General features: G+C 43.3%; 1 protein-coding gene across 2 annotated transcripts in view; it reads left to right on the forward strand.

Moving 5' to 3' along the window:
- Window positions 1–262: 262 nt before the first annotated feature.
- Window positions 263–18,073, forward strand: part of GTF2F2 (general transcription factor IIF subunit 2) — a 152,664-nt gene continuing 134,853 nt past the window's right edge. For both annotated transcript variants that reach the window (XR_003791731.1, XM_029210186.1), the window contains exons 1-2: window positions 263–515; window positions 14,697–14,770. Coding sequence is in view for 1 of the 2 variants with exons in the window: in XM_029210186.1 (XP_029066019.1) it covers window positions 450–515; window positions 14,697–14,770 (140 nt within the window). In the remaining variant the exon portion in view is untranslated. The remainder of the gene's footprint in view (window positions 516–14,696; window positions 14,771–18,073) is intronic.

The raw sequence follows: 18,073 nt of genomic DNA on the forward strand, positions 1-18,073 counted from the left end.
GCTGTCTCTCTCTCCTTGGCCAGGGTTGGACAGATACTGACAGCCTTTGTCTCTTTGAACCCCATTTTTCTGTTTTGACACCTTCTTTCTTCAGTTACGCTGACCTAGTCTTTGAAAGTATTGCTGACGTTTTGGCCCATCCCACCTTATGCTCTAATCACTCGGGCACAGCCCACGGCAGTAGCCACACCCACTCAAGAAGTTGCCTGCTCAGGAAGTTTGTCTGCAGCAGTGCGCCGTACTGACGGTAGCAGCGCGCAGGCGCAGTTCCCGGCTCCCGGCGGCGTGTTCCTCTTTTCCCGGCATCCCAGCGTCCCAGCAGGTGAACCCCGGCTATTCACAGTCAGCCTCCGGCTCCGGCTCGCGCTGTGCTCCGGTCCCTCGCTCCGCAGTCCCCCAGCTTCCGGGGCCGCTGCTCTGGCCCGCACGCCTCCGCCGGCGACAGACCCATGGCCGAGCGCGGGGAACTCGATCTGACAGGCGCCAAGCAGAACACCGGAGTGTGGCTGGTCAAGGTAAGGTTTGCGCGGCTCCCGCTTGCGCTCCTCCTTAAAGTAGTTTCAGTGACTTGAGACTGTCCCACCCCGTGCGCCTTTTAAAGTTCTTTATGGCCTTCTCATTAGAGCTTCAGTTAACTTGAGAGGCAGGACTCATTGTTATGCTCGTTTGCAGACGAGATTAGTTAAGGGACGCCCAGTGTTTTTCAGCCAATTAAGAGCCCGAGCCTGCCTGGCATGGATCTCCTTTCCCCACGACCTGGTTTTTCTGGGGCCCTGTCTTGGTGTCCCCCAATGTGAGCGGTGCATTTAACCCCAAGCTGAAAAATTTCTGCATCTTCTCTTGGTGAAACTGATTTTAGTTATCAGTCTGTATAAGGAAGTTGAGTGTCTGCTTCCTGTTAGAATTTTCTCAGCCAGAAAGTAGAACTGGTCTCTGCATACCCTTAAAGTGTTCTTTTAGGTTGTTGGTTCTTAAGCAGTTCTCAGGAGAGCTGAGAGCTCTGAACTCAGGAAAGGAGAGGCCGTGGACTGGAGTGTTCTTTGAGAGCATGACCTGGTCTCGTGAAACTGTCAGCAAATGTCTTTCCTTTTGTTTTGTTTTGTAAAGACAGCAATCTTGATTAGCCCTTAGTGAGCACAGTATTTGTGCTTTACTTTTTCATATTGGGGAGTGTTGTCTTTTAGGAGGGTTTTATAAGACATATGTAATGTTCAAAATGTGATTGTGACAGTATCCGAAACTCAAGTAAAATGTAGGGACCTTGGTTTGTTAGATTTTTAAAAACTTATATCACATGGCTGAGTTTTCATCAGTTAAATCTGAGAGGCCCGTCCTGTCTGCCTCTCTGAAGTAGCTCTCTTATGCTTATTCGCTAGCCAGTCGAACCTGTATTATATTCTTCAAAGCACTTGTCAGAGTCCAAAGTGATTCTGTGTTCAGTGTTGGTTACCTCCTTTTCCCCAGCACACGCACAGTCACATTTCTCGAGACTAGGCTTCTTGCCTGTCACACCCCGAACTGTGTTTGGCACATGGTAATAGCTCAGATATGTGATGAATGAATGAATGAACTCTTATCCTTCATTGCTAGCCTTAGTCTCTGGTACTCATTTGACTTATCACAGCGTTATCAGTGTGATTTAAATAATGGAGTAGAGACTCCCCTGGTGGCGCAGTGGTTAAGAATCCGCCTGCCAGTGCAGGGGACACGGGTTTGAACCCTGGTTTGGGAAGATCCCACATGCCGCGGAGCAGCTAAGCCCCCTGCATGCGCCACAACTACTGAGCCTGCGCTCTAGGGCCCGCGAGCCACAACTGCTGAAGCCCGCGCGCCTAGAGCCCACGCTCCGCAACAAGAGAAGCCACCGCATTGAGAAGCCCGCGCACCGCAACGAAGAGTAGCCCCCGCTCACCGCAACTAGAGAAAGCCCGTGTGCAGCAACATCTCTCTCCTCCTGCATGCTAAATGGAGGGGAATCATTAGGGAGGAGAGCTCCTTTACAGACTGAAAGAGCTTGAAAAGATGGTGATGCTTGAGATGATGTGTTTGTGCTTGGAGCACAGTAAATGCTCAAGAAATGTTGTTTGCCTTACAGAGAGATTTGGATGGGTGGACAGAGGCCACCCATATTATCTCCGTAGTATACCATGGAGAGTGGAACTGAAATGCAGGAGTGAAAATGCACAGTAACATGCTGTATCCTGGAAATCAGAGAGGAGATTATTATGCCTCGAGTAGAGGCTTGGGACTGTATACTGATACTGTCACATTGTGAAATGGGGATGTTTTAACTTTAGTCTACAAGAAGTGAGGAAACTTTTGGAGGTTTTTGAGTAAGGCAGGGATGCAAATGATTCTTTTAGGGGGAAAAAAAAACTTGAGGGGAAGATAACAAAATTAGAGTCAAAATTAGAAAATTATCACAGGATCATAGGCGTTTGAATTCTGAGGAGTTAGGGAAACTTTTTCAGCAAAAGTTGTCAGGATGTGGTGACTGACTAAATGAGGATGTGAAAGAAAGCAATGAATGTAAAGTTAAGAAATTTTAGTGTTCTTTCATATATGGCCATTTGAATACATTTTATCACTTTAAAAACTTACCTCAGACTAATGATTTGTTCTGTTTTATAAAGGAGGTTATAATGTTTCAATTATTTATTGTTTGCTGTATCATTGTTTCCTTACATCAATTTGGCCTGTAGTATTTCTTCTTTTTCTAACCTTATGTATCAAAGAAAAGTAACAGGCTTGCAAATACTACATCTTTCCAGAGTGTGAAAGGACTTTTTTTTTTTTGCCAGTTCTTGTCCTCTGACAACCTTATCTCTTAAAGAGGATGAGAATTGCTATCAAATACTTTCTGTTCTAAAATCCATTCATGTTCCCTCTTTGTTTGACAACTTTTATTTCTGCTTTAGTTAAAGGAATGCTAGTAGGCAATGAGGTTTGATTTGCACACCTGTCAGATAGTTTGAATTTGTTTCATTTGCACTGGGATTAGCATCCAGTATGATTTTCATGCCCCTATCCTAAGCATATTTGGATTTTTATCTCTGAATTATAGGAATAAATTATATGAGAACTTCAAGTTGTAATGGTTAATTTCATTTTCAGCTTGCTTTGTGTGATATTAAAATATAATATGTTGTTTATAGAGTTTGTTTTCATTCTTACCCAATTAGAATTTGTGAATAGAACTACATACGACTTTAAATCTTTCCAGTACACGTTAATATTTCTTATAAATAACGCCTTGAGTTCTGATCTTTGAGGATCATTTGTTGTAGAATACATGAGTTTCTTCCTAGAGTGTTGCAAGTTCATGGGCCATTTTGTTCATATTTTATTAATTCCATCACTAGACAGGTATAGAAAAGGATAAATACAAGTAAGGGTTATACATACAAGATCTCTGAGAGGTTTTTTTTTTTGCGGTACGGGTACGCGGGCCTCTCACTGTTGTGGCCTCTCCCGTTGCAGAGCACAGGCTCCGGATGCACAGGCTCAGCGGCCATGGCTCACGGGCCCAGCCGCTCCACGGCACGTGGGATCTTCCCGGACCGGGGCACGAACCCGCGTCCCCTGCATCGGCAGGCGGACTCTCAACCACTGCGCCACCAGGGAAGCCCTCTGAGAGTTTTAAGTAGGAAAAAAGTTGTCAGGTGGGAACAGGGAAGACTTTGGGGAAGGTGACATTTAAGAAGAGCCTATGGAGTTGATTAGTTAGAAAAGACTTCCCAGCAGGGCTGGTGAGTGTGTTCAGGAAAAGGCAAATATAGTGGAAGATTGTGTACCAGAATATCCACTACCTGTAACTGTTCTGGCCTAATGAAATGCCATTTCTGGAGTTTTGAATATCTTAAATCTACAAGAGAATGATGATCTAAATAAGTTTTGATAGATAATAGACATGATTGGATTTAACTTCACAATAGATGCCACCTGCTAAGAAACATAAACAGCCGCAGTTTTTACCTGGTCAGGGAGCTAGTCCCTTGTAGTTTGCATTGCCCTATTTCTGTTGCTTAGTCTATGCCACTGTTAGGTTGCCAGCTGGTCACACTACTACTACACACCCGGTACGAAATCAGGATCTAAAAATGATATTTAAAAAAATTTTAGCATAGTTCTTTTGTTTGGCTTCCAATATTTATTTAAAATTTATTTATTTATTTTGGTCTGCATTGGGTCTTCGTTGCCGCACGCAGGCTTTTCTCTAGTTGCGGCAAGTGAGGGCTACTCTGCGTTGCGGGGCGAGGGCTTCTCATTGCGGTGTTTTCTCTTGTTGTGGAGCACGGGCTCTAGGCACGCGGGCTTCAGTAGTTGTGGCACGTGGGCTCAGTATTTGTGGCTCATTGGCTCTAGAGCACAGGCTCAGTAGTTGTGGCGCACAGGCTTTGTTCCTCCGCGGCATGTGGGATCTTCCCGGACCAGGGCTCGAACCCGTGTCCCCTGCATTGGCAGGTGGATTCTCAACCACTGCGCCACCAGGGAAGCCCAGCTTCCAATATTTAGACTTCTGGAAAAAAATCATCTAGTTATGATTGGCAGGAGGGTAGGGTACCTGATGGGGAAGAGGGGGAGATAAAGTTGGCAGGGTTTTTAGGAGTGGTGGGGTTTTTGTAAGTAATGAATATCATACTGGAGCTTGAATTATAAGAAATGCTATCTTGTGAGGGAAATGGACGGGTGGAGGTATTGACAAGCGCTGCAATGGGTCCAACCAACAGCTCCCTAGCCAGCAAAAAGGTGTGTTTCAAGCCCCATCAGCCTTCCTCTTATAAGCATTTTGATTGATACTTGTTGGAGGAGAGGATCAGGACAAGAGAGATGGACACCATCCCCTGTGAATATTGGGTCCTCCATTCAACAACTCAGATGCCACCAAGCTCAACTTTTATTTTTTCACAGACAGTTAAACAGTTGGACATTGGCAGCCAGAGAGAAAGCTGTGTACCAGGGAGAGAGGAAACCGGAATGGGTGATACTCCAAAGTCTTGCAGGAGAAAAAGGAACTTACATTTATAATGTACCAAGTATTTTACACAGCAAACCTGTGAAGTAGGTACTAATTATATTTTTCAGATGATAAAATTGAGGCTTAGGGAGGTTAATTATCTTGCCCAAGCATGGAACAGTAATTCAAATTTAGGTCTGTTTGGCTACAAAGCTTATGCCAGGAATAGGAAATGTCTTTTTTTCCCCTTGGTTCCCTTTAATGAATCATCTCCCTGGAGACCAGAGGTGAGGTGGGGGACTTTGTGTTTTTTTTTGTTTTGTTTTGTTTTTTGTTTTTTTACGGTACGCGGGCCTCTCACTGTGGGGGCCCCTCCCGCTGCGGAGCACAGGCTCCGGACACGCAGGCTCAGCAGCCATGGCTCACGGGCCCAGGCTCTCCGCGGCACGTGGGATCCTCCCGGGCCGGGGCACGAACCCATGTCCCCTGCATCGGCAGGTGGACTCTCAACCACGGCGCCACCAGGGAAGCCCTGGGACTGTTTTTATGGCCTTGGGTCTTGTCAACTCCATATGTTGACCTTCAAGTAAACGTGTGAGTAGAAGCTGCCTGTCATAGGTTGGGTTCCCAGGGAAGCTGGTTCTGAGGAGAAGGTTAGCATGCAGAGGTTTGTTATGGAGTGCTCCTGGGATCATCACCTGTGGAAGGAAAAGGACTTATGCAGGATTGGGCACAGGGTGGTTTGCCCCAGGAACAGTGGGCGATCGTGGCCAAAGGGCCTGTCTTCAGTGGAGGCAATTCCACAGAGAGCTAAGAGCTGAGGGCTCTCTGTGGTCACTCCCAGCAGCTAGGGGAATAAGGCCTTCAATCCTAAACGAGGAAAAGGGTGTCACATCACTGTCTAATACAGTGTCCAATACTCTGGGAGAAACAGGGCTTTGGAGACTAGTAGTTGGGGAACTAGATATTTGATGACGCAAAGTTGGCAAACAAGCTTAGCGGAGTAACTACTGTATATATCCCCTTAGCACCTTGGATTCAAAGGCACTGTTGACCTTAAAATTGACCTGTAGCTTGAGCGAGCGGATTGATTGATACAACAAGCTTTCAGTGATCGCCACTCATTGTTCTGGGCTCTGAGTGTGTTATGGTGAGCAAGAACAGACAGGCCTGGGCTCTGTAAACCCGGATCTGTAGTCTGTGCTGGAGAGAGACATCAGTCAAGTCCTAATGAAGGCAGTTCCAGACAGATGAGGGCACTGAAGCAAGGAGTACTGTTGTGTGAGTGTGAATAGCAAAGGAACTTGACTTAGTCTGGGAGGTCAAGGGAGTTTCCCTGAGGAAATAATGCTTAAGTGAGTCATTTTCTGGTCTTGGGAAATCTGAGAAAACATCCCTGTACCCATTATCTTGTCTCCATCTCATTTACTTTAATGAATGTGTAGACAGTGGAAACAACACAGATATCTCACAAGTGACATGTTGACAAGAGTGTTTTGTGGAAATTTACTAAGAATAGAATTCAGGTGTTCTCATCCAGAAACAAAGGTAATTATGTGAGGAGACGATATGTTAATTAGCTTGACTAGCGTAATCATTTCACTGCATATATCAAATCATCATGTTGTACACCTTAAAAATAAAATGTTTTAATTAAAAATAACAGCTGTCCAGGGGCTTCCCTGGAGGCGCAGTGGATAAGAATCTGCCTACCACTGCAGGGGACATGGGTTCCATCCCTGGTCTGGGAAGATCCCACATGCCACGGAGCAACTAAGCCCGGACACCACAACTACTGAGCCTGCGCTCTAGAGCCTATGCGCCACAACTACTGACCATGAGCCTAGGGCAACAAGAGAAGCCTGTACACCGCAACAGAGAATAGCCCCCGCTCGCCACAACTAGAGAAAGCCTGCGTGCAGCAACGAAGACCCAACGCAGCCAAAAATAAATAAAATTAAATCTTAAAAATAAAATTAAAATAACAATAAAAATAAAAATATCAGCTGTCCAAAAAAAGTATTTTGGAGCCTTGGAACCATATATACCGTTATTTTTCCTTTTCCTTCTACCTCTTTTTTCACAACTTAATGGGCTGGGACTTCTGGGAAGCCCATTTCCGTAAGCTCTTGGTGCAGAAAGTTATATATGATTGACATAGTATCCTCATTGTATTCTGTTTTTCATTACAAGGGTATAGTATTTTGGCAACCTTTTGAATTAAATAAACTGGTAGGCTTACCTGGGAACTTACTTTTTTCTTTTTTTTTTTGGCCACATTGCACGCAGCATGCCAGATCTTAGTTCCCCGACCAGGGACTGAACCCGTGCCCCCTGCAGTTGGAAGCGCAGAGTCTTAACCACTGGACCACCAGGGAAGTTCCATGGGAACTTACAGTTTTATTATAACAATGATGACAATGCGGTATGAGTTCCAAACTTGTTTTTATCAGTTAACTTCTGGGACGTAATCTTTGTTTTAGTTGGCAATTGCTTGTATTAGATACAATTATTGTACTGGATTTGATTCTTAAATTTGTTTTAGTGTATGATATATACTTACTTCACTTAGAACTATTGTCTTGTTGTTTGGTGGCCTAAATTGTAGTCTCCAGCAGTTTGATCATAGAATCTTCTGACCTGGTTAATGTATTGAAGAACAGTGGTCTCATCAAGAGCTCCAGAACATTCTTTTTTTTTTAAATTAATTAATTAATTTATTTTTGGCTGTGTTGGGTCTCCGTTGCTGCACACAGGCTTTCTCTAGTTGTGGCGAGCGGGGGCTACTCTTCGTTGTGGTGCGCAGGCTTCTCACTGCGGTGGCTTCTCTTGTGGAGCACAGGCTCTAGGCACACGGGCTTCGGTAGTTGTGGCTCACAGGCTCTAGAGTGCAGGCTCAGTAGTTGTGGCATGCGGGCTCAATAGTTGTGGCTCATGGGCTCTAGAGCACAGGCTCAGTAGTTGTGGCGCACGGGCTTAGTTGCTCCGTGGCATGTGGGATCTTCCTGGACCAGGGATCGAACCCATGTCCCCTGCGTTGGCAGGCGAATTCTTAACCACTGCACCACCAGGAAAGCCTCAAGAGCTCCAGAACATTCTTGTCTTCCCTTTATCTTAATAACATTTCAGGGAACCAGCAATGAGGGGACAGTGGCAGGTTGGAAAATGCTCCACTCTACTATTGGTGTTTTCCTCTCTTCCCCCTTATTTTAAGGTAAATCTCTGAAATAAGGTTTCCCTTTGAGAATGCAGTGAGAGTTATTAAAATTAAATTCTGTATCCTGGATTTATCCTAATAACACCATCATTTTCATTACACTAACATTTCTTCAACAATATCCAGTCATTAAAATAATAACTCTGTTCCTACTGTGTGCCAGGCTATTCTAGATGCTAGGGATGTGGCAGTAAACAAAACACACAAAATATCTACCTCGTGCAGATTGCATTCTAATGGAGAGGGAGAATGGACAATAAACAGACATGTATATAGCAGGTGATAAGTGCTCTGAAGAAAAACAAATCAGGGTAAAAGGTGTAGAAGGTAGCTGGGGATGCTATTTTAATGGCGTGGGGAAGGGCCTCACTGATAAGGTGGTCCTTGAGCAGAGACCTGAAGGAAGTTATGGAGATGCCCTTCAGATATCTGGAGGAAGAGCATTCCAGACAGAAGTAACAACGAATCAAAGGCCCTCGGATGGGATGGTGTTGGGAATGTTCACAAATCTGTGTGATTAGAGTCAAGTGAGTGAAGGCAGTAGGAGGGTCATGAATCCATAGATCCATGAGGCCATGGATTGCAGAGGGCTGAATCATCTAAGACATTATAGAGGATTTTTACAATGAGTGACATGGGAAGCGAGTAGCCATAGAGAGGCAGCTTGGCATGCTGACTGTGGAGCTAGACTGCCTAGGTTAGAATCCTGGCTTCCCACCGCTAGTAATTGTGAGACTTTGGACAAATGATAACTTTTTGGTGCCTTAGTTTCTTCATCTGCAAAATGGAATAATAATAGAGTTGTTATGAGGATTAAGTGAAGTAAAATTCTAAAGTGCTTAGAAAAGTACCTGGCACATGTTAAGCACTATGTAGATGTCTGTTAAATAAATTGAAAGGCTTTGAGCAGGACAGGATCATGTGACTTTGGTTTTAATATGGTCACTCTGGCTGCTGTACTGAGACTAAAGTGTGCATGGACAAGAGTGGAAGCAAGGGAATCAGGAGGCTATTACAGTAAGAGATGGCTGTTACAAGAGATGATGGTGACTTGGATTAGGCTGGTAACCCTGGAATTGGTGAGAAGGACATGGAGTCCAGATGTAATTTGAAGGTGTTGCTGACAGGCTATGTTAGTTAATTGGATGTGGAATGTGAGAAAAAAGGAGCTATTCAGGGTAACTCCACTTTCAGACTGAGTGCCTGGAAGTACGGAGTCGACTTTTACTGAGATAGGAAAATTGCAGGAGGAACAGGTTTATGAGGGAGAAATAAGAGTTCTGGTGTGGATATTTTGAGTTTGAAATGTCTAGTGAATATTCAGATGGAGAGTTTGAGTAGGCAGTTGGATATATAAGTTGGGATTTGGAGGGGAGAGCTATAAATTTGGGAGTTGTCAATATACAGAGGGTATTTAAAGTCAAGAGATTGGATGAGATTACATAAGATTGAGTGTGGATAGAGAGGAGGAAAGGTCTGAGGACTGAAATCAGAGCCCTATGAGGTTAAGAGGTCAGGAAGATGAGAATCTAGATGTGTGGAGACCAAAAAAGGAGAGTGCAGAGAAGTAGGAGGAAAATGCAGAGAGATTGGAGTGACGTGAAGCCAAGTAAAGAAAGTGTTTGAAGAAGGAGGAAACAGTAAGTTCTCAAATATTGTTGATAGGTCTGCAAGACAAGGACTAAACATTGGCTTGGCGATATGGCGAGCTTTTGTAACCATGGGAACCAGTTTCAGCAGAGTAGTAGCGGGGAAGCCTGTTTAGAGCAGAACAAAGTGGCAGAGGAGGAACTGTAGGCAGCCAGCAGAGACGGCTCTTCCAAGAGCTTTGCTGTAGAGAGGCAGAGAGATGGGACAGTGGCTGGAAAGAACTTTAGAGCCTGCGCTTACGAGGTGTGTGATCATGAATTACTCTGCTAACCTCCCTGTGCCTCAGCTTCCTCATTTGTAAAATGGAGACAATAAAAGGATTGTGTGAGAGTTAAATGGTTAATATATTTAAAACATTTAAAAGAGTGCTTGTCACTTAATGTGTTAGTTATCTATTGCTATATAACATTATCACCACAGGCTTAGTAGCTTAAAATAGTGTGCATTTATTATTTCATAGTTTCTGTGGATCAGGAGTTCTGGTGTGGCTTACCTGGGTCCTCTGCTTCAGAGTCTCTCACAGGATGCAGTCCGGATGTCAGCCAGGGCTGGACTCTCAGCTGAAGCTGTGCCTGTGGAAAGATTGTTTCCAAGGTTCCGTGGCTGGCAGAATTCAGTTCCTCTAAGGTTGTGGGACCGAGGGCCTAGATTCCTAGTTGACTGTTGGCTGGAGCCTGCCCTTAGTTTCCTGCCACACGGGCTTCGAAGCAAGACAGAGATCACAGTCTGATGTAACCTAATCACAGAAGTAACATCCCATCCATCACCTTTGCCATATTGCATTGACCAGAAGGAAGTCACAGGTCCTATTCTCACCCAAGGAGAGGCAGTTACCCAAGGGTGCGAATATCAGGAGGTGGGGATCATTGGGGGCCATCTTAGAGTCTTCTGCCACATTTAGTAAGCGCTCTGAGTGTTAGCTCTCACCATCATCATTGTTACTGCAATGGGGGAGTGGAGGAAAGGGTAGAATTGAAAGAAAGATGTCCTTGATTAGACTACAGGGAAAAATTCAGTGCACACCTGGAGGGATTGGCCATACATAGTTCACCTGTTAAAAGGGGAAAGCAGAGTAAAAGCCCCACCTGTGGCTAAGCGGTAGATTGATTGATTGACTGATTGATTTTTTGGCCAAGCGGTATGGCATGCAGGATCTTAGTTCTCAAGGCATGTGGGGTCGAACCCGCGCCCCCTGCAGTGGAATCTCGGAGACTTATCCACTGGACTGCCAGGGAAGTCCTAAGTGGTAGATTTGGAAGTATCCTTTTGATTGTTCGTCTTTCCTCAGTGGAAGAGGAAGGAAGAAGTGTTACATATTTGAGGAGTGAAGAGAACGTGTGACCTGTCTGCAGTGGCTTTCCCACTGCAGGTGAGAATTGACCAGGGAGGTCGAGAAATTGCCTGGCATCTTGAAGGGCTTACTTGATGTTAGTAGCCGTGTATTTCAAGGGAGACCGTTGAGCATGATTGTTTTTCTTCAGCTGCTCAGGTGCAAGTGTAGAGGAAGGATAGAGCACGATCAAATAAAACAATAAATAGATAAATTAATAAAATAAGTAGTAGTATAGCTTGGCTTTAATCAGGATTAGGTTCTGCCAGGCCAGCATGATGGAGGGAGTTAGGGGCAAGAGAATGGTTATAATGATGGGTTGTGAAATGTAGCTCCGTTAAAGAGAGGCGTGAGGACATAAGCAGACAGGGGACAGTGTACAGATGTAGAGTCTATGATTTGAGGGATGGAAGAATTGTTGGAGTCGAAGTACTGAGGAAAGGGCCAGGAAGTTAGGAGGTGGCGGTCAGAATTGTTCCTTGAAATACAGTTTGTGGAGAGGGGTACTGTTACTGATAACGAGAAAGTTTTACAGTATGTAAATGTAGGGCTCATTTGAATCAGTAACTTGGAATATAATGAAGAAAAGCCACCATCTATCCCCTAAAGACTTTGTTAGGGAATACAGCTTGTGATCTCTTGGTAGAGTAGGCTGCTATCTGTAGAACATAATTTTCTCTTTGTGTTAGAGTAATTGACAAGAAGGTTCCCTGGGGCTAAAAATCGAAGACAAGCAAGAAGCAAAGGCTCACTTGTTAGGCAGTATTTCAAGATTGAGGCCATGAGGGAATAATTTACATAGTTCAAGGATTCAGGGTTTTATTTGATGTTGTAATGGTATTTGTCCAGATCAGTTTCAGATCTTGTATTTAGTTCTGACAGGTAATGTTGACATTTGCTTCTTTGACTAACCAGTATCCTCTTGCTCTGACACTGTAACAGCACTTACTTAGTGCTCCCTCTTCAGTCTGTGTGATTCTAATGGGGTTGACTGTCCCTCACCAGAGGTGTCATTGACTCAGGCTGACAGTGCAAGGATCTCATCTGTGGGTTCAATAATAGGCCCAAGGAAGGACACATGACCTAGTCAAAGCCGCGAGAGACAATTACAGTTTTGCTGGGGATTTGGGGAAGGAGAACTCTTGCTCTTCAGGAGCGGCTTTCAGCCATCTTGCTACACAAGGGGGAAGGCTGTCAAAGAAGTGAGTCAGTGTGGTGAGAAGAGATGAGAGATGGTGAAAGAGGCCTGGTTACATCATTTGAGCCCTTAATCAAGCCACTTTAAAACTACCTCTGGAATTTTTAGTTACTTTTGCCAATAAATCCTCTGTATGCCTAAGTGGGTTTTCTTCTCGTTGGTAATCAAAGGAGACCTAATAGGTAGATACAGTTAGCAGAAGGAGTTTGCCAAATCCTCTAAGCATGCATGAATAAGTGGAGTGCAGTGTAGTATGTGGAATCTTCAAAACCCCTTTTCCTTTAGGATCTTTTACATACTCTTATTTAGTTGTATAACAAAGAGAGCATCTGACCGATCTGGAGGCCTCTCGTGGCTGATACTAGTTAACCATGTTATTTCAACCCCCTGAGCCTCGGTTTTCTTATCTATAGAATGAGGAGAGCGGAAGCAATTTTGCAGGGTGATTGGGAGGATTAAATGGCATAGTGGGTATAACATGTGTAGCCCTGTACCTGACACTGTTGGCTCCCTTCCCCTTCATCTTTTCTAGCATATTGTCTGACACAGTAGTTGTTCAGTACATTTCAGTGTAAAGAATGAACAAATACCATTAGGATCTTCTTTTATTCTTGAATTTTTACTATATTCAGAGCACTGCTATTTGTTTGACTAATGGTCAAGTGGTTCTTTTTGCAAAAGAAATTGTGCTAGATAGAATTTTTTTTTTCCTTTCCAACCTTGGAAGGTCTCTCTGACTCAGTTACACATTCATGTTCATGTTGTCATTCCAGGATTACTGTGGGAAATAATGATGACACCTGACACTCACTGAGTGCTTGTTTGTGTGAGGCATTATGCTTCATACTTTACATGTACGTATAAAGTATGAAGCATACCTTAAAAGTATGTACTGATTCCCGAGTTCAAACTACTTGTTAGAAGAAATGAGTTAAGGTCCATAGTAGACATTCAGCGTATATTCCCTTAATCTTTTTGAGAATTAAAACCCTTCTGATTACATATATCTAATTTCAGACACAACACAGTTAAGAACATAGATGCTGGAACCACACTGCCTGGATTTGAATCCTGGCTCCTCATTTGCTAATTATATACCCTTGGCTAAATTTTATAATCCCTGGGTGCTCCAAATTCATAATCTGGAAAATGGGGATATTCCCTGGTGGTGCAGTGGTTAGGAATCCACCTGCCAATGCAGGGGACACGGGTTCGAGCCCTGGTTTGGGAAGATTCCACATGCCATGGAGCAGCTAAGCCTGTGCGCCACAACGACTGAGCCTGTGCTCTAGAGCTCACAAGCCACAACTGCTGAGCCTACGTGCCACAACTACTGAAACCAGCACGCCTAGAGCCTGTGCTCCGCAACAAGAAGCCACTGTAATGAGAAGCCCGCACACTGCAAAGAAGAGTGTGCGCACCGCTCACCGCAACTAGAGAAAGCCCACATGCAGCAACGAAGACCCAACGCAGCCAAAAATAAAATTAATTAATTAATTTTTAAAAAAGTTCCCTGTAGAGACGTGAGGTATAAATGTATAAAAAGTGCATATAAGTGTCAGGAAAGTACTATTATATAACTGTTAGCTGTTATATTGAATAATTTCTTTTATTTCAGCAGATCCTTCATCATATTGGTCAGTTATAATCTTATACATAATAAATATATGTAAAATATATAAAAATATAAAATATGACTTTTGAATCATCTTAAGCTCAGTAGTGTCTCTAAATAATATCATGTCAGGTGGCGCCCTGGTGGCGCAGTGGTAGAGAGTCTGTCTGCCGATGCAGGGGACGCGGGTTCGTGCCCCGACCCGTGAGGATCCCACATGCCGCGGAGCGGCTGGGCCCGTGAGCCATGGCCGCTGAGCCTGCGCGTCCGGAGCCTGTGCTCCACAACAGGAGAGGCCACAGCAGTGAGAGGCCCGCGTACCACACACACACACACACACACACACACACACACACACACTAATAATAATAATAATATCATGTCAGAATGTTATGCTCCTCCAAGAAGCCTCTTCTGGTAGCCTTTCTCATCTCTGAACTTTTATTGGACTTATCTGGGAACATAAGTTAGTACTTCATTGTTGTTAAGTTATATGGCCAGTTTTAGTTTTGTGTCATCACCTCGACTGACTTTAAACACTTTGAGAGCTAAAAATCATTTCTTACATATCTTAGTACCTCTTTAGTGCAAAACATATAATGAGAGCTTGCTACTTAATTAGCAGTTATTACAGACAGAAAGTATATATAGAAGCCATATATCACTTTATGTTTAAAAAGATTTGTTAGCATCTAAAACATAGTCTAATAGTGTCTTATTTTGTTTTAGGTTCCTAAATATTTGTCACAGCAATGGACTAAAGCCCCTGGAAGAGGTGAAGTTGGGAAACTGCGGATTGCCAAGTAAGTTATTTATGAATTTTTGACATTTTATAAAACTTTTTTGAATTTTTTTGTACAAGTGCTTTTAAATGTAATTAGAGTTCTTTTTCAAACAGAGAATTTACCTGAAAAATAAGAAGTAATGAGCATGCCAAGGCTTGTCAAGAGATTATTAGGTGCCCTGTAAGGATTCGTGTGTACACACACACACACACACACACACACACACACACACACACACACATTCCTCTAATGAAAGGTGAAAATATCAAGTAAAATTTATTGGTAAAGCCTATTGGCAGTGAAGTAGCAGAGTATGTAGTTCCCTCATCCGTCTGTCCGCTCCGCATCTTTGAGGAGGTATGCTTGAGTTGGGCGTAACTGGATGCACCAAGTTAAGGACTTCAGGAGAAGGATTTTGCCATTGTGCCACCATACCTATTTATAGAGGCTTTGGAAGAGGGTGGGGAACACCTAGTAAACAATCTAAGAGTATTGTTTCCTGGTTGAGAAAATAACCTTGTTTGAAAAGGAAGCCTCCATAGCTCAGCTGGTGTCAGCCATAGGCCTTGTGTTCCCCTCTTACTGTCCATTCAGTCTTAATCCAGCTCTAATCAGATTTCCATGCCCACTACTCCATTCAAATGGCTCTTGTATACCACCAATATCCACCTCTTTATCACTGAGTTTTTGTTTCGTAACAAACCACCCCAAAGTTTAGTGGCTTAGAACAAAACCATTTTATTAGCTTATAATTCTATGGGGCCGTTCTAGACAGTTCTGGTTGAGGCTGACCTGGCTGGTCTTCCTGGCTAGAATGGCCTCATTTATGTGTCCGGTGGTTGGCTTGCTGTCAGCTGGGGCAGTTGCCACGTGTTTTTCATCCCCAGCGTGCTTCTTCACGTGGTGAAAGAGTTCCTAGTAGCAAGAGAGAGGGAAGCCCCACTACACAAGTGCTTTGCAAGCTGTGCTTGCATCATGTTTGCCAAATGTAAATGTAACTTGCAGTAGACTCTACCTCTTGATGGGATTTGAGGCAAATAATTTGTAGTCCTAAAATTTTTTTTTTGTTTTACAATCTACCACATCCACATTCTTTTTTTTTTTAAGTTTTTAAAAAAATTTATTTTATTTTTGGCTGTGTTGAGTCTTTGTTGCTGTGCGCGGGCTTTCTCTAGTTGCGGAGAGCAGGGGCTACTCTTCGCTGTGGTGTGCAGGCTTCTCATTGCATTGGCTTCTCTTGCTGTGGAGCACGGGCTCTAGGCGTGCAGGCTTCAGTAGTTGTGGCACGTGGGCTCAGTAGTTGTGGCACTTGGACTCTAGAGCGCAGACTCCGTAGTTGTGGCACACGGGCTTAGTTGCTCTGCGGCATGTGGGACCTTCCCAGACCAGGGCTCAAACCCATGTCCCCTGCGTTGGCAGGCGGATTCTTAACCCCTCCGTCACCAGGGAAGCCCCTACCACATCCACATTGTTAAATCTAAGAGTCAACTAGCAGCTCTTCTCAGTTGACCTTCAACAGAATTTGACATAGTTGATCACTTCTACCCTCAAACCCTTTTTTTTTTCACCTCACTTCTGAGACATCACTCTCTTGCTGGCTCCTTCTCATCTTCTCCATTTCTAAATGTTATTTGGACACCCTCTGGGTTTTGTTCTTTGGAGGAGCAATCCTGTGTTCTTGGACGATGTCATGTCTTTAAAGTAAGAAGCTTTGATACTTTCATGGTTTATGCCCTAAATATCAATATTTTTGTTCTTTATCTTACTTGCATTTGTTTCAGACAGATCTTTTAATTCTTCCTTTTGTTTTCACAAGATATTTATTGGAAATGGGCATGCTTTTATATCCAAAGTTCTAATGTTAGGTAGAGAGAAGTAACATCTTCTTTTCTTAAGAAACAGCTACACGTTTCATAGCAGAACTGGGCTTAAATTCAGTCCTTTGAGTGGTAAGAAAAGTCCAACAGGTTCCAGTGCCAGCTCTGTCACTTACTGTCAGTGAGACTTTGGACAGATACTTAATCTTCTGAGTTTAGATTCGCTACCTTTCCCTACCATGAATATTGCATTCCTGAAAACCTCTGTGTGAAGAAAATACCTAGTTGAGGAATGTAAAATCTTTTGGTGTGGGGAGGAGGGAGCTGGTATGGGAAACAGAGTTAAAGGAGCCAAGCTCTAGGGAAACCTATGTAAGCGCTAAGTACTGCTTTCATCCCTAAGGTAAATATTAAAGATAGCATGCTAAATAAACAGTAGTGGGTGTGCTGTGATCACCTTTTCTTGATCACCCTTTGTTTGGAAGAAAATTTCAAGCTTGTCCTTAGTTTAAAGCAGATGTTTTACATAGTTACATCTAATATGCATAGGGAGGCCGTATCCCTAGGTCGTGACCAGTTTACATGTTTTACAGCGCTGGTTTACATATTTTTCCTGTGTAATTATTAATAGTGTCCCCTCTTTCACTCTCCAGAGTGTCCTGGTTTTGGCAATAAACTGTATGTTTGCCCTTAATATTAACAGATGTGTGTATGTGTATTTTATATGTAAATTAAAAATCTAGCAGATTTTCTACCTAACATGAAATATAATCTTGCCGTGTAGAAGAGCTATATGCTTTTAATGGTGGGAACAGATTTTTAGTAGTTGATATCCTAAGATTGCTATGGAAATGCTTGAAAACAGCTTGTTCTAGAGTAGGTCTACTGGCTATCTTATGTTTCTAATTTACTTAGTTTTCATTCTTCTTACTGATTACTAGATTCACTATTAAACAAGTGTAGGATGAGCAAGGAGTGGCTTAGCAGTGCCTGTGACTAAGTTATCAATACTTTAATTTCAGCTAAATATGACTCATCCAGGTTTTGTGGCTATAAACAGAAGGCTCCATTAATAGATGATTGTTGTTTAGAATGAAGTGGGATGATAACCCCACTCTTCTTTGCCAGTGAGCTTCCAGAGCAAACACTGTGTTCAGTTTTTAGTGCTGCACTTAGAGACATGGACAAATAAGTTCATTCAGTGGAGTGAGACTAGGACAATGAGAAAACTAAAATCAATTTCCTGTGAGGAACGTTTGAAGGCATGATGGCTGTTTAATAAGAGAAGACTTAGGGCAAACCAGTGAAACTGTCTTCAAATATTTTTAAAAACTAGAAGATGTATGATCAACTATTGATCCTTAGAGGCAGATTAACCATTTGGTGGGTTATCTGTGTGGTTGAAAAAACGTATATTTGGGTAAAAAATGAAAAATACCTAAGGTTTTAAAAAAGCAGTGTGGTATACCGATAATGAGTATGGACTCAGGAGTCAGTCAGCTCT

The sequence above is a fragment of the Monodon monoceros genome, unplaced genomic scaffold (genome assembly GCF_005190385.1).
Source record: "Monodon monoceros isolate NGI ecotype Baffin Bay Population unplaced genomic scaffold, NGI_Narwhal_1 Super_Scaffold_8, whole genome shotgun sequence".
NCBI lineage: Eukaryota > Metazoa > Chordata > Mammalia > Artiodactyla > Monodontidae > Monodon > Monodon monoceros.